Raw genomic sequence first — 25,388 nt, 5'->3', positions numbered from 1 at the left:
AAATGGGAATACGAGGCTGCATTTGGAGGCTGCGGAGATATTCCACTTTTTGTCAGGTCTCTTGGTCCGTAAACTTTTTTGGTCGACTGTACAGGCAAACTGCATTGCAGGGTGCCCATCGGCGAGGACGACGAAGACGAAGTGGGGGCCATCGAAGGCAAGCGAAATCCTCAAGTTGCGAACAGTGGAGTTCGCAGACGAGCGTCGAAGCACCTAGGACGAGCGTCGAAGCACCTAGGTTTAGCGTCGCAGAGCACACTTGACACAACAGCACAGCCACACACCACGCTAACCAAAACGTGGCCTACGCAAACAAATGAAATAGCGCCGTTCCGGAAGTGCAGCGATGCACAGAACCAGCGTGGCCAGACCAAATCGGTGTGTGACGGCTAGATTTGGCTAGTTGTGGTTCAAAGCGGTGATATGCTTTGGCTGCAAGTCAATTTCCTGCGCAAGGGCGCTGCGCGAGGAGCCAAAGGACCTTCCGTCGCGTCAAAAAGTACGGAAAATTGGACGGCGGGGGGTTCGAGCGTCCAAAACTTCAAATGTCCTTATACACTGATTCTATGGGGCTCGTGGCAGTGCTGCGAAGACGTCCGAAATATCAGGCATGTCTGGAAATTTGGGCGTCCAAAAATTCAGTCGTTGACTGTATTAATATGTGAAATTGTGAGTTCATGTGCTGTGCGAATGCTGCTTTTAAGCTAGTGCAGTATGTAATGAATAGCTATTACCAAGAAGAAGTTAATGGTTATTAACCGTAAATGGATTCGTTCTAGTAAAAATCAACTGCTCAATTTCTAAGAAGTTATATCAGAGTACATATGTTGTGTTTAGTGGCAAGTATGACATGAAACTAAAACATTTTTAAACCATTTTTTTAACTTCATGACAATGAAAAGAAAAAAAAGATGGAACAAATTTAATGCGGTCATACATCCGGTGCCCTGCTAATAGCTGCTTTACTGACTGTGAGGAGCATGCCAAGTTTCAGTGATGAACAATAATTGATAATAAGGTTACGAGAAGCAACTGTAAAGAATAGGGCCCTGAGACTGCTTAAGAAAACGTGTTTTAGACCCGAACAGGTGTGCCTGTCAGCAGTTTGAAAACTCTCTATAGCATTTCAACAGAACAAGGTAGAAATGATGTAATTCTTTTGGCAACACAATTTCAGATGTCTTGGGATGCTTAGAATGCTAAAAATATATTTTTTTAATTTAATGTATTTCACAAGGTGATGATGTACCTTAAGTGCCCAGTTTTCCCCTACACCAAAAATTTCAGGGATTTTTTTAAAGTACACCTCAAGGAGTCTTCTTCAACTATGATAACGAACAAAATGATAGCAAAGGCACTCGCAATGACCAAGAGTTATAATAAATCTGACTCAGTTTCTTTATTATTCAATACTGCCATGTCTTGAAAATTAGTGAAGGCAATGGAGTGGCGAAAAAGGTGCGCGTCAGAAACGTGTTCCAACATGACACTACAAAGAGCCCAGCATAAGAAAGAGACAAACATCAATACTATATTGAGTTATAACATTGGTAGTGCCCTACCTCACTGCAAGTAGAGGCTGGCTGCAAAAACAATGTCCCGCCGAATCAAGCGTGATGCTTCCTCCATCTTGGTGCGAAGTTCAGGATTGCCAACAATACCTGCAGCAGTCTTGACATCCTTGAGAAGCTCATCCAGGCGTTGAATGCACCTCACAATAATACCTTCTTGAACTTCTGTCAGCTCCATGATGTGTGCAAAGTGCTGCATTAAAGGACAGAATACAAATAATGTTTCAAGCAGCCTTATCTCAAACTTTAATGAAGCTCTGAACCAATCAATTTAGAAGACAGCAAAAAGAAATAACTGCAAGAAAAAGGTACTTCCATCAAAAAAGCAAAACTAAGACTAAGAGCTTTTGGGGCTTTTCGACACAATAACAATGAAAATGTGAAAACACTGTGAAATTCACGGTATGTAACCGACGTCATCAGCACTACAATTTGGGCATAAATGTCAGAAAGGAAAGTTTGGCCTTGCATTTTGTTTGCCAACAGTGCTTTCCTGCCAAGTAAATGAAGTACACATGTACACATACAAACTAATTTGATGATGCTCTTCCCTTAAATTTTAAGCAATATACAAAAAGGTTTGTAGCAACAGGAAACAAGCCCAACTAACCTAAGACCCCTCAATGATTGAAGGTAGCGCCATCTTCTCTTCTATCCCCATTTCCACACTCATTTTTCACTCTCCCACGCCTTCAAATCAACAGTGGCGCAGCCAATACTGTTGCAACATAGCAGACAATCTCAGGTATTTTTGCGCGTTTCGGGTGGTTCTTCGAGTTGGGTGCTTGCAATTTGACCATGATTTCTCATTCTTCTCAGGAATCACTTCTTTAATGTTTACTTCAACATTACGAAATCGAAAATTGTGTGTTCCCTTGTTATCAAACTAAAACAGGGCGCAGGATACATGCTTAAAGGAGCCATAGCATGCTAGACTAAGCGCGGATGTTTGGCAATTCTCTTATTTGGTTGCGGCTGAGTGCAGTTTCAAATGCTTGGTGTGTGTAGAAAAGCACTCAGTAAGCATGGCTGCCTTGGCAAACCCATGCTTCTAGACATGCCTCCTCTGGTGTGCTGTGCATATGCGAACATTATACTTTGCTTAATACAAGTGTATGTGTTAATTTACTTTTCAATGTTTCAGCACACTCGACACCATTGACAAAACTCGGATAATGTGTGACCGCTTTGATGTAAGTGTCAAAATATAACACAATAGAACAAGTGGGATGCACCGAAGTTTTCTGAGGAAGGCTTGTGCATGGCGCTCCAGCCCTCCATGTTTTACTTCAGGTAATAGGATGGTGAAAAAAGGCGTTAGGTGAGAGCAGAAGTGCGTTTAGCTTGTTATCACTCATTTTTTACAGCAGTTGCCGCACTTCATGTCTGTCTTCCATGGTCATTTTCGACAAAATGCAGCAGTCATCACAGCTCTCTTGCATGACACTTCTGCAGTTTTTTCACTTATGGGTCATTTCTCGCAAATATCGCTGTGATATTTCACTGAGCAGTCACTTTTTCCACGAATAAAAAAACAGCTTTGCACTGGAAATGCTGTATGCATTACCAGTTTTCCTGAGAGGACGAGAGTCCCTCTTTTTACAAAGGTACTCTTTGTGAAAAGTGTGAATCTCTTCTCAAAATGCCCGTATAGAAAACTGCAAAATAGCTGATACTATATTTTTCTTTGTTCAATTTCAATTCATTATCCCATACTGTTCCTTGTCATGAAATGATTTTTTAGTCAGCGTAGGAGAGTATATTTAGAATATGTAATTTATTTTACCTGCATTCACATTCTTTGATTGTGTTCACTTGCGTAAGTTAACTTCTTCAATTCTTTGATAATGTTTGCTTGGTTTATGTTGATTTACAAATTTTGACCACTACTGCTATGGTCCAATGATAGGGCTGCAGTATAAATAAAGGAATAAATAAATAAAATCGCTGTAGCGGAAGATTTAAACTGAAAATGCTTCTTTACCACTGACAGCTTAGCTACAACCGCATATAAAGCAAGTGTGGAATTATCAATATAATGGAATTATTCCCTGCCAAACTGCAGCGCATAATTTTTGTCAAAGACAAGCAAAATATGGGAACACAGCGTATAAAAAGATACACAAACGACTTAGCGTTGGCAAGACGTGCATGCGGTAAAAAAGGTAGTAATATCCACTGTTATTTTGGAGCTTCCTATTTACCTCACAGTACAAAAGTAAGGCAGTCCATTATTATATGCAGTCACCAGAATTTTCACTACACACTTCCTTAATTGGAGTGCAAAGCAAATGGCTTCTTGTATTTAAGCATTTCTTGCAAGCCTGGGCACAGCAGCTTAACACGGACAGCAGGAGCCCTCATAAAGAGCCGTGTGCCATTTCGAGTGGCACATTCATGACGGAGAAACTGCACACAGCATACACTGAAGCATATGCATGCAGCCCGGCAATAATGGTATAGGAGAGCCTTTATACAAAGTGCACACTTTACTTCCATGCAGAAAGCAAAGAAATCAAAAGATTGCAGTGTCACGTCATGGCGCTAATCCAGTAAAAAGAAGGAGATGCGCAAAGGAGAACAGCGGAGAGCCGGCATGGGGCAGCAAAGCTCAAAGGACGGCGCTACTTTTGTTAATTTAATTCTGGGGTTTTACATGCCAATAGAACGATCTGATCATGAAGCACGCTGTGGTGGGGGACTCAGAATTAATTTTTATCATCTGCAGTTCTTTAACCTGAACCCATTGCACAGTACACGGGCACCTTTGCATTTCGCCCCCATCGAAATGCGGCCACTTCAGCCAGGATTTGATCCCGTGACCTTGTGCTTAGCAGTGCAACACCAAAACCACTAAGCAACCACGGCAGGTTTGCTTTTGTTCGAGTTGACACAAAGAAAACAGCCACGAGTACTAGAAATATACTGCAACAAAACGGCAAGTTGGGCCAGTTGGTTGAAATTCATAGTAAGGTTCGTTACAGCACAACAAAAGACAAGGACAAAAGAAGGTATAAAACGACAACACGGCACTTTTGTTCACTGAGGGATTTTAGCCTAACTCACTTCCTCCCCCTAAGCTTTTTCTGTTGTGACCTAGTTACCCTATACAGAAAGCACAGTAATCCCTCTTCCCATGTCTACAGCACAAAGTGGGGGACAGGCCTAATCTTTCTGAGGATATCTTTTTAAGGCAAGACTTTTCTCGGCAACAAGAAAAATTTGCTTGTTTAAGGCACTGATTGTGGCAAGCCGCTTAGAAATTCATGACTACGTGTAGATTGAGACAGCAAAAGTTATGGAATGCATTAATATCTATGCAGCTGAGTTGCAAAGTGAATTCCTATTAACATGTTTTACATTCCTTGCTATGCATACAGTAGCTCAATAATTACATGATGCCTTGCAGGATGCTTTGGAAAGCTCACGTAGTGGAGCATTTAGAGCCCATATTCTAAGATAACTTTCAGAACAGTAAAGTTTCTGCTTCTTTAGCTACTTGTGAACGAAACTGAGTTGGTATTATTCATGCTTACACTGTCAATGCTCAGACTTCTATCTGAAAGTGACCCGGCTATATCGAACTCGCAAGAAAACGCCCATCAGTTCGATACAGAGCATAATTCGATATAAGCCTGCTAAGTAATTGGATGTCATAAATGCACATGCCATTTATAAAATCACTTTATTGATGAAACTAGCTTAGTTTCGCATGAAATAGTCCTGCATTTTCTTATGCTTGGGCAACTTCGCTGCCTGCGACGCACGCACTTCTCCACATTGTCTAAGGAGTTGGAGTAGCTGAGGCTGCAACCTTCCGCATTCGCACAGAAGCCCCGGACTAGTGCGAGCGCCCCAATCACTTCGGAGGATCTGGGCAATGGACTGTCGTTGCTTTCCTCATTGTGCCCACTTTCACTTGTGCTCGGTAGGATGTCGGCAATGCAGTCTTCGTTTTCAGGCTCTCCCGTGGTCGCGACACTACCATTTACACTCCCAAGCTCGTCCACCGTTGATTTGTCAACAGCTTCCGGAAATTCTGACAGCTCACTCCAAACTTCGGCAACACCGGCAACGGCTTCGTTGCATTTATCAGAATTTACAGTCATCACCGAGCATGCGGAAGCCAGCCCGGCTGAAGAAACTTCGATGAACCACTTGTACACGGCCGTGCGTACGCATCGGGCGCCACGGGCACCGGGTCCCGAGTCTGGCCACTTTAGCCCTAATCTCCCCCTTATTCTTCAAGATCGTGCTGAGAGGTCTCCTCAGAATCTTGCATACTGGGGGGGACATCCGACTGCTCACCGCGTTCGACCCGATTTATGATTTTGAGCTTCATGACAAAAGGCCAATCCTGCTGCTTCATCACGGCAACACTGCCAGAGAAGGCCCACAAGGCGCACACACAATTAACCAGAAAAGCAGCAAGACAACTCGCACTATCGCCATCTTGCACGACAAGGGCACAAGAGCCTTTGATTGGCTGTCTGAGCAAGCACTGCATGCGGGCCAGGATCATTTTTTGCAGGGGGGTGTCGATGGCTCGTCCGAGGCAGCGAGGTCACGGTAGGGAGAGTGGTTGGATGGAGCCGCACCGCCAGGTTTCCCCGCCAACGCAAGGGAAAAACAACTTCTGGGGGCACTTTTCCGCCGCTTGACGTTCAATATAGTATCGGGAGTCGCTGCTATTTTTGTTCGATGTAAGCGTAATTTCTGCTATATATACTCATTGTAACTATACCGTGTCCCGAAATTGTTCAATATATAGAATAATTCAATGTAAACGGGTTCAATATAGTTGGCTTCGACTGCATTTACTTGGGTTTTCATAATCTTAATAGACTAACATTAGCAAAAATGTCACCATGCAGTTCATGAACCTAAGTAGCAAGCCCTAAGGGAGGACTCATGGCCAACACTGAAATTTGCCACACACAGCACTCAATAATACAAAAATAGTGTAGGGAAGCCAAATTCCAAGAGAAAACAACTTGTCGGTCATACTTTAAGAATCTACAAATACCCACCATGCCTCTAGCCCAGTGGTAAACCACATTGCAGAGACCAAAGCTGAACTGCTCTACAAATTGTTCCGCAGGTTCATCAAAGCCACTCTCCCGCTGTACACGACCAATCTTGTGAGCAACCTCCACAAATTTTTCCACCGCCTGAAACAAGGCAACAACACAACGCATGCTCAGCAAATCAAAGGAAACAGGGCCAACATCAAAATGTCAGTAGGCAATACAAATGACGAGAACATTTTCAGAAATGCCAAAATGTCGGTGGTGTAACAGGCAAATGGATGAAGAGCCATTCATGTAAGCACACTGCATGATTATTCATACATGACAAAACTTGTAGCCAACAAGAGTCTACATTTTCTCATTTTCATAGCACCATTCTTACATGTGTAATATCAACAATAACAGTTAGGGATGTGTGAATATTAGATTAAAAAATTCGCTCTTCAAAATTGTCAAGTATTCATTCCTGTTCGAATATGAGGGATAACATACTTATTGGAGTCTACAGGATGAAAGATCTAGACAAGTGGTAGTTGTTCTGAATGATTCTGCTACTGGAGAGCCGTGGTAGTTGGGAAGAGGCATTGGTTCTTGAGTGAACGCATGGAGCAGATAACTTCTGTTTAATCATTTCAAGTCATTCAATAAGGATGCCTAGCCTTTAGACAGCCTACAGCTTTGCTGTCTCGATTTAGGTGAAGCAATTTGTTATTTAACCAATCTCACCATGTTAACATCTCTCAAATTTTATTTTGAACTACCTGGTTCTTGGCCATTCTCCAAGAGTGGGTATATGCCCCGAACACAGAAGCTTTGCATCTATGCCTTTAAACTGCGGTGATGTAGTATTAAACCTGGCTCACTCAACGAATGTGACACTTTACATGGAACTGGTGTTGTGCTCTTCATTTGTTTCATTATTGTCATTGTCACGGTGCACCGGTATGATCACCTTTCAGCTGTTTCTCATTTACAAGCTCATCAGTTCATCAGACGTTTAATTGTGGACGCTCTTACAGGCACAATATAATGTAAAAAGCCTCTTTCTTTCTTTTTCTTCTTCTCTTCTTTTTTAATATACTAAAAGGGTTTCACTGAACCTTAATATTTCACATACTTTGTTTAGGATTAGAAAATATGTACTCGACATTAGAAGTTCATTTTTCTTGAATATTCGCATTTGATTGAATTACACTATTCAATAACCAATAATAATAATAATAATAATAATAATAATAATAATAATAATAATAATAATAATGCAGGAAGAAAGGCCTCTCAGATCTCTAATTACTTTTATCTTCTGTCCTCTAAAACGACAACATTCCTACAAATTTCCTAGCCTCCATACTCCACCTCATTCTCAGGCATCGTCAGCTGCCTTTCTGTTCCCTAAGCAATCATTCTGCTACTCTAGAAGACTGTTGGTTATCTGTTCTACATTACATGACATGCCCAACTATGCACCTCCCTCTTAATCAGCAGCAATATCATTAACTCTCACGTGACCCATTCTGCCACCTTTAAATCACTTGATGTTGATCCGTGAATGTTCCTTTCCAAGGCTCACTACACGGTCCTAAGCTTCCTTTCAAGTTTCTTTGTATCATTTAAGTATTTAAGTTTCAGCCACAAAACTAAATATTCAGAGAATCCAATAATTATAATTACTTTTCAAGGTACTGAGCTGCTATTTATCACTTAGGAGTGTTTGCATATTGCTCTAATTAAAAAAAAATATTTTTAAGCATAGGTGCCAACTACTGGAGGGGGCTCGGGCCCCGGAGCACCCTCCGAAGTTTTCTGGCAAAGGCAGAGCTGCCCCCTTCCCCTACCCCCCAGCAATGCTGAAGCCTACCTCCTTTACCCCCTAAAGTGTCATTACCAGAGTTTTGTTAGCACATATCACTTGAGGTTTCTTTTGAGTTGCCTCCGTTGAGGTTAAAAGTTTACTGCATCATTGCTGGCGAGGACGAGCACGGCATTTAATTCATACTTTCACTTTATTCCTGCAAATCCTGGCAATATGAGCACAAGCGCATTAGAAGCACCACTGGCAGCTACCTCATTCATATTTTTTCACTTCAACATCTTTTTTTTTAATTTCCACAGTGAACACCATGCACAGACACAATACAGTGAACTCTTGTTAAGACGAACTCGGTTAAGCCGAATTCTCACATATAATGAACAACATGGGAACATTTGTTTGGTTTTCCACAGACTCAATGCAAAAGAAATCCGCTGAAGACGAACCGCCCCAGACGTGATCTTTGGTTAAGACGAACATTCGGAGTGACCACCACCACTACCAATCCTGAAAGCTAAGGTGTCTCGATGTGCCGTGCCCAGGGGTGCACGCATCAAGGTACCCTACGGACCCTACTCAAACGGACCATGAAAATTTGTTCGTCTTATCAGAGGAAAAATTGGCAACATGACCAGGTGCATCTAAATATCTTACTTCAAAATGGTAAATGAAGTAGGCTTACAATGGGGGCAAAATGACATAAAAGCATTCATTTAGCTGAACTTAATAGAAATCTTCCTAGAAAAAGGAAAACTAGACGAAGCGCCGTGGAGGAGGAAGGTAGGCGAAGGCGCGCTGGGTTGACCTCTAGAAGTTTCTACAGGTTTTGTTTGAGATACAAACATACCGGCTTTGTCTCGTGATATCCTCGTCATGCGCCGTACACTGAGTGTGCCAGTAAAAGTGTGCGACGATGAGCCTTCGCTAGGGAGGAAAGGGGGGAAGGAGAAAGGGAGGAAGCGTACCTTCTTTCATCGTGTGCATGGCACCAGGGGAGGGGAGGGAGGGGGCATAGTAGTACTTCACTCGCAGTCGCGCGGCCTTTATCTTGAAAGCGATCTGCTTTGGTGGCACAGTCTGGGTGGGCCGATGGCTCGTAGCTTTGTGTGCACTGTGTTCTCGCTGCTCAGCTTGTGTTGAAGCGATAGACGGCACAAAGGACACTTCACTTGCTGCCACTGCCGCAATTCCTCATGCCAGCGTTTTGACCTCGAGCGTCCGCAGTCATCAAGTGTGTTGTGCTCATGTTTGCTGTGTGCGCTGACACCATGCTTGCTGATTTAGCTAGTAAACGAATGTTTACAAGGGGTGTTCTACTCCGGCAGCTGCTGCGTATGGTGTGGCCATGCGAGCCCTGTCTTGAATATGATCTGCGATGTGGACAGTCTAGATGCACCGAGGGCCGATAGTTTCGTATATGCTATAGCACCCATACGCTTGCGCATCGCCCGCATTCACAAAGTGAAACGTGAATGTCTCTTTTTGTTTCCTCCTCGTGTTTTCACCTATGTCCACGGGCGATGTGTGCCGCAGGCCTTCAGTAGGGTGCCTCAATGCGTGCGCCCCTGGGTGCGGCACATCGTGGCGCCCCTGGGTGTGGCACATCGAGGCGCCTTAACCTCCAGGAATGGCAGCTGTGGCGGTCACTCCGAATGTTCATCTTAACCGAGAAGTATGTCTGTGGCGGTTCGTCATAAGCAGATTTTTTTTTACCATTGAGTCTATGTAAAACCAAACAAACAATCCCATGCTGTTTGTTATACGCGAAAATTCGGTTTAACTGAGTTCGTCTCAACGAAAGTTCACTGTATATATACATGGGTGGGCTTAGGAAAACTGGTCGGGCACCAGCCCCTCCATTCACCTACCCAACTCAGAAAAATGATAACATTCCGCCTATGTTTTTAAATCTAGCTTAGGCATAATAGAGCATTTGTATGTAGACAAAACCATGCACTTGACTACTAAGCATGCTTAGCCTGGTCACCACATACTCACTGCCTTCATAGAGAGTGGGATGACGACCTCGGCATTGGAGCGCTGCTCATAGACAAAGCAAGAGAACAGGCCAGCCACCTCAGGTGCGCCGAGGGTGAGCAGTGATTCCTGCAGCAGCAGCTCTGTGAGCATTACTTCATGGCTGGAGAGAGCACGCGCCACACGGCCCTTGAGTGTGAGTGTACCACTTGGCTCCACATAGCCTAGCTTCTCCAGAGCCAGAACATGGCTTCGGTAGTCAGGCATGGAAGCAAGGCTTTCCTCTGATAGCTGGTGCTGCAGCTTTCGCACCTCCTCCGATAGTCGCCGTCGCCGACGTTCCTGCTCGAACTGCCCACCCAGATATCACTTGTTCAGTGCAACTCAAAACAGACAATGCTCAGACATTTGCTCTTAAATGTTTCCAATGTGCAAGATTATAAGAAGTAGCTGAAGACTACTACAAAGTGCCATTCATTAAAAGCAGCTGAGAGCAGACAGCTCAGAGCTAATAAGCATGAGATAACTTGGTACCGACTTTCCACAAATGAGTCTTTTAAAGAGGCCCCGCAACACTTTCTGAGCACAGTGAACAACCATGTTCGATATGCAACAATGATTTCGCAAGCGAGAAGAATAAAGGGAACAGAGGGGCTAAATTTTTTTGTTATTTACAACTGCATGAAGGCAACAATGAAGCCCAAGGAAAACATAGAGAAACTCAATGTTCATTTCTTTAATTGAAATGTATGAATAATAAGGGCAAGAAAAATTAAAGTAGACGAAAAGACATTTTGCGACTAGGTGGGAAGCCGAACTCACATCTTCCGCATTATGTGTGAGATGCTCTGCCATTTAGCTACCGCAGTGGCTTTGCTAACGTCAACTTCCTTGGTTTTGTGTGCATGTGTACTAGATCTCACCATGGAAAGGCTAGCTAGTGCCATTCATGGCCATGGCTGCGCCCTCTGCAGCTGTCACCTGCTCGAGTTACGTAACCTCCTCCATAGTAATAAATTATGTCATCACCAAAGTTTTGTTGACTGCTTAGCACAAGATGTATCGATCTGATGTGCATTTGTCTGTGGATTCTCTGCAAGCACCAGGAATCTTATTAATGCTGGAAGAAGTTTTCTATTTTATCATTCCAGATTTGTCATGAATGCTGCATTCATCTTGCTGCAGTTACAATTTCAATTGAATGCACTTCAACAATCGTGGTGCTCGAAATGAATGTGAAATATGATACACCTGTTCTGCAAAGGTGAAGACATTGACATGAAAGTTCTACACTGAATACTGCAACATGTCAAGGCCCAGCAGCAATGCTTTACAGAGCATTGGGCAGTGTCTGTGTAGCCAGCCACATTGGCTTTTATGAAATGGGATCACTTTTCACATGACAATAATGCATGCCTACATTAACACTTGTTGATGCATATTGCCAGGCCAACTACATGGCCAATAGTAGCAAGCACAGAATTGCCTGTGTTCCCACATTCGAGTGAGTCACTGTCGAACTATGTAAAAACATGCAGTAATCCCTTCAGCTGAAGCGACACATTTGCACCTGAATCGGCTATGCAAGGCAACACCTCAAAACCACTGGCTCTAAATCATTCATAATCCTCTTTATCCTCAAAATGTACGAACTTGGCCAGCTGAAACTGGAAATTACAAAGAAATTGAGCACTGGCAAAGATCACCAACTACTTCATGCATTGTTTCCTTGAGTGTGCTTACTTCAGGCAAGCCTCAGCATGTTCTGCAGCTGTGCAACAATCTGTACAGGAGTGCTTAGGAAGAAGTCAGCTCCGAAGGATGACTTAGGTTCATTTGAGTTGACTCGCACAGTCATTCTCATTGTGGCCCTTCGCAGAGATACCAAGATGACAAATCTGTTGGACAGACTTGACGAAGATGAAGTGGCAACAGACAAGAAGCCTTTGGAGATACCAATACAACGGCACAGACATAGGAATGCCTCCATATAATGTGCAACAAAGCTGAATTCAGTGGCAGGGGCTGCAGCCTCAAACAGTGTCAGAAGAAGTCCAAAGAAGGTCACTGCTAGTGCTCGCAAAAGCCTGTGGCAAAATCAACTGTCCTCCTTTGTGCTGCAATGAAGAGACTGAAAGCTGGTCAATACCAAGTTAAGACTACTTGGAAAATAGTGCTGTTGTAGCTCTTATAGCACATCAGTTTTTAGAAAAATTATTGCTTACATTAGATTTTTTATGTGGGCGTTGACTTCATTATAACAAAGGTTTACTGTAAGCAGCCCAAGGCACAGAAACCTAGTACTGACACTTACATGGCTCTCAAAGAGTGGGCAACTAAGGCACTGGCTCTGAAGCAGCTTCTCTTCAAGCTGCTGGCTATGTTTCACCAGTTCCACAGTTTCCATAGCTGAAAGGCGAAGCTCTTTGACTACATTGATGATTGGCAGACCTCCAGGGTGCGCCTCCACCAGTTCAAGCAGCTCCTGGCCTAAAACGCTTCTGCACTGAGGCTGCCTGTAAAGAATTGCCACATGGTAATGCAGGAGTCTCACATCACATAAAAGCAGTTGCAAGGTTCCACCTCAACAGAAGGCCATGATACTATCATAAATAATTGCATCATACTGTCATGTTGTCGTGAAAATGAAGAAACAGACATTACAAAAACTGTTAGCTGGTGAGAAACTGTAACTGGAACAAACAACATGCACATGTTAATATGCTATCCTGGCTTAGAGTGGTAACAAATTTAAGAGCACATACATACTAGCTTTCAGTGGCACTATCAATCAATCGACACAAGGCATTGTAAGGTTGATTGACATGACGATGCATGCCCACACAGTATGCATGCAGTCAAACAGAACAAAAAATTAATGACTGCTTATTTGACGTACGCTTCATTTTTCTTTTTCATGCAGAAAAAGTCAAAAGTTCTTTAAGTGCCTATTACATAGGCACTTGCACAAAAGGACACTGACTGCAAAAACAGTACATGCTTGTGCCTATCATGTGCACCTCCGATTATTCTAAGTAAGAGGGCCGTTACCATGCCCTCTTTATGCTACTAACATACCACTCACATTCGCTGGCAGCACAATGAGCCTAAGCTTCTGCTGTCATTGTAGCAGCACAATATACCTGCTTAGCTGTGCCACGATGTTCACATACAACAGAAGACACTTAAGCTGTACAGTAAGCTGTACAGTGCTCACGGATTGAAATAGGACACGGAGCATTTAGTACAACCCTATATATGTGCAAAGTACGCGAGAGCACCATGTCATGTCGCTAGGAATTTGGTCACCAAAGGTGACGAGGACTCCGATGTAAGTGTACGCGCCAGAATTACGTCGATGTGACACGAACTGCAGCCGGTTGAAGCTAAAGTATGCGCATTACTTAGCCCTAAATTGACGCGTTTCATTCCGTGAGCACTGTACACTTATGCTAAGCTATGTACCTTCAGCTGTTTGTACGCTACAATCTCTTCGGCAGACAAAACACTGTGAGGGGATACCATCTTACTCCAACCAAGGGCAAGTGCATCATGCCCATCAAACCATAGCTGTATAGTATAAGCTTCAATCATGTCACCTGTCACATTTGATGCAACCACCTGCAGCGCATGCCAGAGATGGGAACACTATAGGTAACCCCTCCCTCACTCTGTCAGATGTGCACATGCATGGAGAGGGCTGTGCACCGGAGAAAGAGCAACACAGGACAGCAGGCATGTTACAGACATGTTCTCAATTTTGGGTGATACTACTGTAGTAAAACAATACTAAACATAATATGCATGCCTGATTCAGCTACAAAACAAAGAGCACAATGGTATGAGTGCTGTCATAAGTGATATAAGTGATAACAAGTGGCAATTTCCAGTTTATTGCGTCCATGTTGCAAGGACATGTTTAATTTGAACTGAGAGATCGCTTACGTTGAGCATACAATTTGCACTGTGTATTTTGCATGCATACAAGCCTAATCTCATAGCAAATGAAGTGAACAACCAAATCATAAAACCTGCCATCATGAATGAAGGGCTCACTGCTCCTAATGCCACCACAATATAATGTGAGGAAAGACTTTAAATAGCTCGGGAAATTTTTAAAATTCTAATACATATTAGGATTACAATGTGGACTCCAATTCATTATGTAACCATAGCTGTGGGCTTAAACCACGACATTTTATTTAGTGTAAAAGCATGTGTGATCCACTACTACAATGCACGATAGCACCTTGAGACCAGCTGCATGTGCCAAGGCATGTGTGGGCATGCACCGCAGCGGCAGATCGACCATTTCACTACGATAAAACATCATAATGATAGCGAAGCACTACGCCAAGGGGGGTAGAGTGGGAGCAGGTATGCACATGCCAGGGAACCTATGTTTATATGCAGAGAGGCCATGTGGATGTGCACTTACAGAGCCGCACTACTATTATTGAAGGGTTGGCTTTGCCGTATCACTGTCACCTTGTGGGTGATCTCACCATATTTTGAAGTATTTGAATTCTGGGGTTTTACGTGCCAAAACCACGACTTGATTATGAGGCACACCGAAATAGGGGACACCGGTTTAATTTTGACCACCACAAGATTTTTAACATGCCCCCAATGCACAGGACATGGGAATTTTTGCATTTCTCCTCCACTGAAATGCGGCAGCCACAGCCGGCATTTGATCCTGCGACCCTGTGCTTAGCAGCGGAGCAGACTGCCACTAAGCCACCACAGCGGGTTGTATCTTGAAGTATGAAATTGTGGGAAAAAAACCATGCATTATGTTCGAAGCATGGCTTCGAATAGAACAGAAAAATCAGAACAGAAAATCGCTACAAAAGAATCCCATATACTTATGCAAATTCGGTATTTATGGTACCATTATGATAAAACCATAGCACAGAAATTGTCATGATGTCCCTGCCACTGTGCTAGATTCCATGGATGGCATGAGCAATAGTTTCTTTGCAACAACTGAACTGTAAAGTGCAATGTTTCAAATGCAGTAACGGCATCATAGACAAGAAACTATGTGAAAAAAAAAGCATGAAACATGTTCCCACAGTAGGTGTTCAAATACCCTATCTCCTTTGCAAGCTGGAAAGGAAAATGGGCACTCCACTCCTCGGCAAGCCACAGTGGTTACATCAGCACAGTCGCCATTAAGCAAAGTGTGTGTGATACACCCATGAGCACAGTACTCTGCCTCATAATAAAATTTTTTTCCTAAAACAAACTGATGTATGCTGCTGTTTGCATTATTTGCCATAATTTGCCATTGTTGCAAGTAACTGCATTCTGGGCAGGTTAAGATTTAAAGTTACTGTTTAGATTCAAGCCCAACAGGGGACTTGATTCCATAACTTGAAAGAATGCATATGCAACTGATGTGACAGCTGCAGTATCCTCTATGTACCAAGAAGAAAAAAAAAATAGTTGCGGTAGCAAATGCCTTTTCAAACTCATCTCTGAATAACTTGGAACTGACTAGGCAGAAAGACCAAGGACTACCTGCTTCAAATGGTCTCAGCAATACCCATTTCAAATCCATCATTCAATCAATCTAAAGGAACACTAAGAGCAGCACTATATTTTATATAGGCATGTGTACAGTGTTTCTCTTTTTTTTTCCGGTGACCATTTTCCAATGGCTGACCACTGTTGCAATGTTGTCGTTTGGCGCAAGACATGCTTTCATGTGTCAGAACTTTCTCGGTTGTTGCACCATTTCTATAGCGAAGCAATCTTGTCTACAATTGAATGGTATGCACAACACAGGAAATGGTGTGCATTCTAGAATGTGCACGAGTGCGGGCAATTGTGCTGGAGTACATGATGGGCCATGTATGAGTGGCCAACACACTTGGCCTGTGGATAAGATTTTGACAATCAACAACTGTCCTCATGGCTATCATTATGCTTTGTGTGTTGTTTGCTTCGCTGGGCACAAGTTCATTCAATATGGAGTTGAATCCTCAAAGGAGTCCTGAACCTCCCTTCAAGCTAGGTGAAAAAACACATTTCGTGGATAGCATTCCCTGATATGAACATCTCAGCCAAATTTTGCACTCGTGCACGGCACATAGGGCTCACAAGCCGACTACAAAGTCACCTTTTTCTCAAACACTCTCTTTTCAACAAAAGCCTCCTCCTCACCCTTTTCGGGGCTTCCATATTTCGTCATATAACAGATTCCCATACATGGCTGCTATCAGCCCATAGCTGACATCAATCAAGAAGCATGAGCCGTCTATCATCTGTTCCAAGCTCAGCCACATCTGCCCAAGCAGGAATTAAACTTTGGCCACAATGCTTACCGGGGTGTCACAGCCGTCGACTCTCACTAATTTCAATTAATCTTAAGCACTAAACTAGTCTCAAACTATGCAAAACTTAAGCCCAGGCCACATGTTCACTACGCTTGGTGCGCCTTGCAATGAATAGCAGTTAGCATCTACAAGTGACATGTGCCTGTGCACGCTGACTCCCGGCCGCTCCTGGCTAAACATGAGTCATATTGAGCTTCATATTAAGTGCTACAAAGTGGGCAATCTGGGTCTACCTACTATCCATGAAGGACAAAGCTGGTCTGCACTATGTAGCATGTCCAAGTTGGAGCATGCAAGCATGTACTCCAGCCCTGCTGTGCATTTACAGTTGCATCGAGTAACACATAGCTGTGTCTGCTGTATAGTGTAAATACCATGGCCGCTGCTGAGTGCTGCGACGAGCCCACTCACCATAACGCCATAGGTGGAGTATCGCTACTCTACCACCACTGGTGCTCCTCCACTCCTTGAGAACGGAAGACATTGAGGGTGAAAGGTAAATGTAACTACTGCACTCGAAGTATCTATGCTCGAACTACGTCTTTGTAAAAATGAATTTTAAATTTGAAATTCTAAAAATTATTTCTGTAATATACTACTGGGAGGTACCATGCTCGTTCAAAGCCGTTTTTGAGGCTTAAAAAAATGTGGTTCAAGGCCCCTTTAACTAGCTTTTTGGCAGTTATATTCTTCACCGTCCCGACAATGTGACAATATTAGTGAAGCATTCCTGATTTGGGCAGAATAAGGTTGGTTGCTATCGGAAAGAATAAAGGCCAAAGTTTTCCTTTTTGAATTTCATGCAAATACCGTGATGCCAGTACAACACTATGACGTCACGTATTTCAAGGTATTTTACATTGACCTCACTGTTTTATTGAAAAGAAAGCTCTAAAGAATCTCTAGGTTGGTTCCTTGATTAGGTAGCTAGTGTGGAAACATCAAAGTGCCGTTGCCACCCCTTCATCATTTTTGTGTCATTCCGTGTTAACCAAGTCTCTGCACAAAGTAACATTTACATTTTCAGTGTCTCAGAAGCGTAATTTACTAATCCAGCTTCACTTGATATTTCTCTTTAGTGCCACTTTAAACAACAAGGCAACAATGTTATGGGGCTGACAGGCTGGAGTTTGAACGCACCTTGGAGCGTTCAAACTGGTGGTGGTCAACGAAGTTGCCTGGGTAGTATGGAAAATATGTCGTACATGGGTCTCGCTCGTATTGTGCTTTGTTTTGAGTTCTGTGCATAGTTCTCGCACTTGAAAAGTGTCTGACATGTACGTAAGGCACTGTACGCTACCGAATGCAGCACAGGTCATGGAATGCAGGCGCTTTTTGTCTGACAAACCGTGCTGAAGGCGGGCAGACCCGGCAAGAGGGTAGCAAATTCTAGGCAAGTATACGCCAGGCTATTATTATTATTTATTATTATTTATTATTATTTATTGTAACTTCAAGGCCCGAAGGCGTTACAGAAGGGAGTGGAACAAAATACAGAGCATGTGCAGATAACAGGGTATAAAAATTTTTTTAATTATAAAGTGCGGATTAACAAAAGTATTTTTCGATAGTAGTTCTAAAAGCAGATGTATCAGTTATATTAACAATTGAGGCCAGCAGATGATTCCATTCATTGGTAGTTTTAGGAATAAATGAATAAAAAAATAGGTTCGTGCGACAATGTGGAACGCTTAATTTATGATGATGGTCAGTACGAGACGTATGCAGGTTCGGACAAAAGTTCACTTTTTAATTCTGGGTCTGAACAGCACGCAGTCCCCAAGCATCGCTATCGCCGTTATTGAAGATGCGTGGTGAATTGTCATGAGGGTCATGGGCCTGACATGCTGGAATTGTCAACACACTGTGCAACGACTTGGTGGCGAGCAACAAAATTGATTGGGTAGTATATATATACAAGTGGCAGCTCTCCGCATTAAGCTACGCTGTCACCGGGCTGTATACAGCCAATCTCGTTTGCTTTGCGTGTGTGTTCAGGGTTCATTTCTTGTTTTATTTGGTATTCAGCTATCAGAAAAGGCACCTGCGTTCACTGAGAGTAGCCTGTGGATCATCTCGTAGAGAGTGCGCCTCATTTTATCTTAACTAAGAAAAATGCAGTCGTCTCTAAAGGCGCATGTGGATGATTTCTTTTCATTAGAAAACTGCCACACACTGGAATTTACAGGCCCTAAAGGAATTTCTGATGGTGAAATGACCCACCTAATTAAGCAAAAGTTCATTTGAGCGGTTGAAACTGCTTCAGAATGCATTGCTGAGTGAACAAGTGATAGAAAAAGGTTTGACTGGTGTGGCACAGAGAGTCAGTTGTGGCAATAAGATAGAGAACTGTACATAAAAAGTGGTTTTTAAACAGCCATTGTCACATTATATGTTACTGTAAACAAATGAATTACAACAAACGAAACTGTTGTTGTGGCATCGTTCTTTCTCCAAAAAAAGAAAAAAACTACTACTGCGCATCAGTACTAAGGCTACAGACACTCAATCACAGCATCGATTGCCATGTCTGGAAATGTGCTTTTGCGGCCTAAGCATGCATGTGGCCGGCAGTCTCAGCATCAACACACACCAGAGCCGGTCAAGCTGATCGAGTCACGGCACCAATGCCAGCAGCTTATTATATTAGTTTCACTAGTTAACTAATTCATTGTTATTGGGCAACGGTTCTGAGTTGGTGCATGTGCTTAAGCGAATAGACACATATTGCAGCAGTCTGTTGTTGCAGCTTGGCATCGCGTGACTTGAGCAGCACATGCACGAAAGCGGCAGCATACCAAAACGGCGTCTATAACTTCTCATGCACACTGCACGCAGTTGGCACAAGGCTTCGCTCCCTTGGCGACAGAAGGTATGCTACAAAGCCTCCCATGCATGAAATTCTTCAAAATTCCCACCACAGCACAGCTGAAACGAGCAGGCGCCATGCATTCACCAGCAGGACATCACGTTTTGTACTACCTAAAACCTATAAGCACAGCATGAAGAGTTCTGCTGACCAGCGTTTCCACAGCGCTGCCTGGGCAGCCCGTCAAGCCCATTTGCACCCAACACTAAATAATCAAGGCTTGCCTTCACATAGAGCTCCGAGTACAACACTCAGAGTATTGGTTCCACATGGACCACATCACAGAAGCAAATGTCATCCTATGTTCAGATCTTGCACAATCATCGGGGCAAAGTTGTACCCCAATGCTTCACGTGCTCCACATTAGACACTTCATAATTGACAAGTGCCAATAAAAGGCCAAGAAAGAATTCTGTCTAATGGTTAATGATTGATTTGACAAAGAAGAGCGCATTAATGCCTGCCATGTGTCCCTGTAGAACAACACATTAGGATGACTCTCCTCACAGAATTCTCTACCAGCTATGCAAAGAGTCACAATGGACCTGTTCTGGCTTGGTGGATGCTGGTGGCTCATAGAAATGGTCTATTAAGATTTTCGGAAATGGTCCAACTCAGGGCCTAACCTAACGTAACGTAACCTAATTGAACCTAATCTTTATCTAGTCTTTGTCTAAAATAAAATACCACAAGCCATCACTACAGCTATTGACCAATTTTCGCACTCTAGGCCTCACTTTTGAAAGCTTTGCTCAAGACTACAATTTCAACCATAAAATATCAAGCTCCAGGAATCTACAGTTTGGCTGAAGGATCTGTAAGGATACAAAAGTAGTCTCTGAAGAAAACAAAAGAGCTCAACCTGACCTTGCTTACCTACTGAGCAAGCCCCCCAAGCGAATAAGCATTCTCTAGCGGAACTGCTGATGGGAAGAAAACTGCGCACTTCTTCTTTCAATAGCTGCTGGGATACTCCTGTCCCAGCTTTCAGATTATAAGTGTGCACATATGAAGTAATGTAATTCCTGTCTTTCCAGTCTTTCAAGAAGACAGATAAGCCTGAATTGAAGATAAATTTAGGCAAGCCAGACAGTTCTCGTTTCTTGTTATTGTCATAGAATGTTTGTTGTAATAAAATATAAAATTTTCCAATTTAGCACAGCAAGCACAATTTCAAGTTGGCTTTGTTGTGCCCAATAATTTGTTTTACCAGTTTTCATTATACTGAGGTTTGACTGCAGTTCCTGTTTTTTTGTCAAACATGTTCTGACATAAGTCTAAGGAGCATAAGAGAAAGAAAGCAAGGAGAGGGAAGGCAGGGAGGTCAATCAGACAAGCATCCAGTTTGCTATCCTATACTGAGGGTAAGTTAAAGGTGGAAAAGAAAGAAGAAAGGAGGGGGAGAGTGAGCACTGCAGGTATGCAGGAGAATGCACAGGACTATAAAGAGTCAATGAGGCCGCTGCACCTCCAAAAACTGCGGTAATGCACAAATAGCAAATAGCCTATTGTTATTAGAGTGTATGACTGAATACTCCTTAGTGTCCATCAAATGTTCCTCAAAGTGCCTAGATTCCATGGTTATAACCCACAGCATTACATGGTAGCCCTGTAATAAGATGCTTACTTTACCAAAGAACACCTACATATTGAATGTGACTGCACCACGGTTGCTAAATATGTTATGAATAACATACTGCTTTTTTTTAATGGCATTGTTAGGTGGGTTTTACTATGCCTTAAAATATGTGCATCCTGTCTTCAACAAAAACTGCAATAATAGTAAAGATTACAACTTACATCATGCGTTTGGGGTCAACCTTGACGCTTTTGGCATAAATGCAGAGGATGCTGCTGAACGGGACTGTCATCTCCTGTACACTGAGAGCTGCATCCGGGATAGCAATCTTCTTGGACAGTGGCCAAGGAAGTGACGTCTTGCCACTTGACTGGGGCTGCAGGTAATATGTGATACTGAGAACACTGTTTTTTGTAAGTTAAGTGTACATGCACAGGGACTAAAGGAATGAATGGCATACAATGCACCTCCCAAGTAAAAAAAAAGAAAAAAAAGAAATAAGACATGGAGACTAATCTTTCTTGTTTCTCTAAAGGGAACAATGATAATAATATACCATTTGGGTTTATCATCCTGGAAATGCACAGTGACTTATGGAGAATGCCATAGTACTACAGATTATTTTGATTACTTGGCTGTTTTTTATGATGCACCTAAATCTTAAGTGCAACAGCACTTTTGCATTCCTCCAACATTGTAATGTGGAGGAATGCTCAGCAGGAGAACCCCATTAGCCACTGAGCCACTATACAATGCATACTATGAAGGGAATAACTATGCCTTGGGCAACTACAGGTAAACTTTATGCATTGCACCAGCATACAAAAGTAAGCAGATGAATGCACTTGCTATAACATCCTATAAATTATGCGACCAGCACATGCCGTATAGGTTACTGCAGAAGGCAGCTCCAATTTCAATGCAGAACTCCATAGTCAGCCGGCTTCATCAGTCCAACACACCTTAAAACTCAAGATACTGGATGCCACCAGAGAGAAAATCTAGACACCTTGCTACTTTCACTGCAGGGCGTGCAAGACTCAGTCAAAGCTGCCAATATGCTGGCAAAAAGTATAACTGTGGTCGACATCCGTGCTGACTTGCTCAACGCTGTAAAGCACTTCACGAAAGTTTCCAAAATACAATAAATTTGCAAAGCTATACACATTCTTCACACGTCTTCCCACTCATCGTCAATGTGCACTGGTTGCAGGGTCATTGTCAGAACTAATATAACAATCTAGTAGACAGAAATACACACCCTATTTCCAAAACATAAATTGCACCTGCATTCTGCTCTTCAGACCCACGTTCCGTCTTTTAAGCGCAAAAATCATTTCTAGATCAGAACACACATGCCTTAATCCCTTCATGTGTCTGCTCCTTTCCCTGTAATCCTTCTAAGGTAGAAGAAGTCTCTCCTCAGAGACTGCAGGCTGGGGCAGCCTTTACACCTTCCGCCACTTGGGCTTGGGGTCCAAAACCTGAAGACCTTGTGAGATGTCCAAAGTGTGCTGTTCCAGTATCTACAGCGGACATTCACCACCTGCTGAGACTCTGTCCAGGAACGCGGGCTACTCAAGAAACGAACGTTAGCAGTGTGTTCAATGGGGCTGGTTGGTTCATCTTTAGAATAAAAACAGGAACAGCGCAACACAGGACGAGCCTCTCCTGTTTACTCGCTCATCCTGTGTTGCGCTGTTCCTGTTTTTATTCTATACTCAAAAGAGCATTCCAAGAGCTGCCAAGCTACGAACGGATGAAATAGACAGTCATAGGTGATGGCTCATGGACGATAAGTTTGCTAAGCCTCTACTTTCTACAAGAATAGGACCTCCAAACATTTAAGTACACATATATGCCACAAGGCAAGCTACTAGAAATAAAAAATAAAGAACTCCAAAAAAATATATATGCCCACTAAACGCCTGTTCTTTTCCAAAGAAACTATAAAAAGAACACACAAAGAAGGGCAGTGACTATAGATTAAAACACCAAAAACCTCCACATAAAGTATTAAAAACCAACTTGTCCTTTCTTGTGAAATCATCATCCCAAGACCCCTTATTCTTCACCAATTTGAACATGGTATACATTCCCACATTTGTCTTTCACATACGGTAAATAATTTTAAAGCTTGGTCATAAAATGTGGAATATGTTACAAGATCAGCAAAACTGCAAAAACTTCAGTGCATAAGCTGCACATTTCAAATTGAGATCTTTGAACCATTCACCATCACCAACCGGATGCTGCCTGCATTTAAGAAAACATCAGCAGGATACTGGTATAAGTAATAGTAGTAGTTTATAACATTAAGAGCAAAAAGGGGAAGGAAAGGAAGAACCATGGGCATCATAACTGTCTCACTTCCCAGTGGAAACCTGAACTGCCCTACAGATCTGCCAGTGCAGCTTTACTACATCTGTTGAAACCATCGGTGACAATATGTTTTACCCATAGTTAGTGTTCACCAATACATGAGTTGCTGTTTTTTGCAGCCAACATTTTAATGTATCTAGAATCCACCCAAAAAGCAAAAAAATTAAAAATACATGGCACCTACACAGTTGACTGTGGCATGAAAGCTTCTAGCCTCATCAATATATCAAGATATTTGAGCTTGAATTAATGAGAGTTTGCCATAATTATAATTGTGAATCTGGACTGGTAGTGTCAATTTATCAAAAAGCTTTTGAAGTCAAAATAATGTTTCAATAAACCCCAGGCTCTTACGCTCACAGTAATCTCGCTTGGAATGCCATAGCTAAGCACTAAGACATATCCCTCATGGTTGACAAGCATCTTCTCTATACATTTAGTCAACTTCCTCTCATGAAGTAGGTGAAGAAAGTGAACAAAGCTGAAAATCCATACAATTTTGCATTATGGCACAGTAGTTAAATCCCATATCCCTTGGCCAGTGCAGCAGTCAAAATGGATCCAAATGTGGTCAGGGCATGACCTACCTGGCAGAATTGTAGAGCTGCCATTCTGCCGTTAAAATGACTGTGTAATTATCTGAATTTTGGAGGGGTGAGGCCAAGAATGTAATGGGAGTAGAATGCTTGCAAATACTGCAGGAAATAAAATGATGGAAATTAAATGGAAGCTTGGAGTGCCGTGTTCACCAATGCAGCAGGAATGGGATAAAGGCTAGTCGAATTTATCCAAAACAGGACAGGAGTGAAATGGCTTCATTATTCAATGAGTGACCTCTGAACATGGCACTGGCATGCATGCCACCTAGCACAAATGGAAGAGTGAGGTGAGAAATCTGGTAAGAATTAATGTAAAACATTCAGCACATAAGCATTGACCTAAGGAAAGATGCAAATACAAGTGCTGACTATCAGCTAAAAGCTAATTTCGAAAACATAAATTAATACACAAGTAAAAAATTAGGCATGAGTACATGTCAACCAAAATCAATTTTAAAAAAAGACATGTTTGACATTGAGTGTAAAGCAAACTGTCAAAACAAATTATAAATGGCAGAGCACACAAATGGCTTACCGAACCAAAATTTAAAAGACAGCACTTTATCATAAAGAACTACCAACAGCTGGCTGACACACCTTGCCTGCGTTTATTTCATGTAGTAAGCCTCATTATTTCTCTTGTGAATTGTTCTACATGTTGCTGGATATAGTTCCAAGTCTGATGGTCCTCTTTAACGCATTGAATAAAAAATTTCTTTTTTTTCCATTATTTATGATCGTTTCCATAAAATATGTACTGTACTTCAGTACTCATGATTGTACCCAACTCAAATCTAAATTTACAAAGAAAGAGAATGTGCACCCAGAACGGGTAGCACAAGAAATGCGACAGCACCCATTGCTTTAACCTCATCATAAATTCACTGTCATTCATGCACTGTAGGCCAAGCTTTCCTTAACTCATCATACCCACTAATTTTCTGCTACCCTCGACTGCATTTCCCTTCCCTTGGAACACATTATAGTGCTCTAATAGACCACTGGATATCTGCTCTACGCATTACATGATCTGTTGAACTCCACTTTTTTCTCTTAATCTTAGCCAGAATGTCAGCTGTCCATGCTTGCTCTCTAATTCACACTGCTGTTTTCCCACCTCTTTTAAGGTTATGCCTACAATTTTCCATTCAATCAATCATTGCTTGGTTTGTAATATTACAAGTGAAGCTTTTCTTTGCAAACATCACCGGGTTTCGTGACCGTGGG

The 25,388-nt window shown here is 42.5% G+C and overlaps 1 protein-coding gene across 3 annotated transcripts in view; it reads right to left on the bottom strand.

The window, feature by feature from the left end:
- The window catches only part of tst (superkiller complex helicase subunit twister), a 122,413-nt gene that overhangs the window by 11,782 nt on the left and 85,243 nt on the right, over window positions 1–25,388 (bottom strand). For all 3 annotated transcript variants that reach the window (XM_065434471.1, XM_065434470.1, XM_065434472.1), the window contains 5 exons: window positions 21,402–21,556; window positions 12,703–12,904; window positions 10,410–10,739; window positions 6,602–6,742; window positions 1,563–1,764 (listed from right to left, as the gene is read on the bottom strand). In XM_065434471.1, coding sequence (XP_065290543.1) covers window positions 1,564–1,764; window positions 6,602–6,742; window positions 10,410–10,739; window positions 12,703–12,904; window positions 21,402–21,556 — 1,029 coding nt within the window. In that variant the 3' untranslated portion in view covers window position 1,563. The remainder of the gene's footprint in view (window positions 1–1,562; window positions 1,765–6,601; window positions 6,743–10,409; window positions 10,740–12,702; window positions 12,905–21,401; window positions 21,557–25,388) is intronic.

Source organism: Dermacentor albipictus, chromosome 1 (genome assembly GCF_038994185.2).
Source record: "Dermacentor albipictus isolate Rhodes 1998 colony chromosome 1, USDA_Dalb.pri_finalv2, whole genome shotgun sequence".
NCBI classification, from domain to species: domain Eukaryota; kingdom Metazoa; phylum Arthropoda; class Arachnida; order Ixodida; family Ixodidae; genus Dermacentor; species Dermacentor albipictus.
The sequence above is the reverse complement of the archived record's forward strand: the minus strand, read 5'-3'. Positions and strand labels throughout refer to the sequence as shown.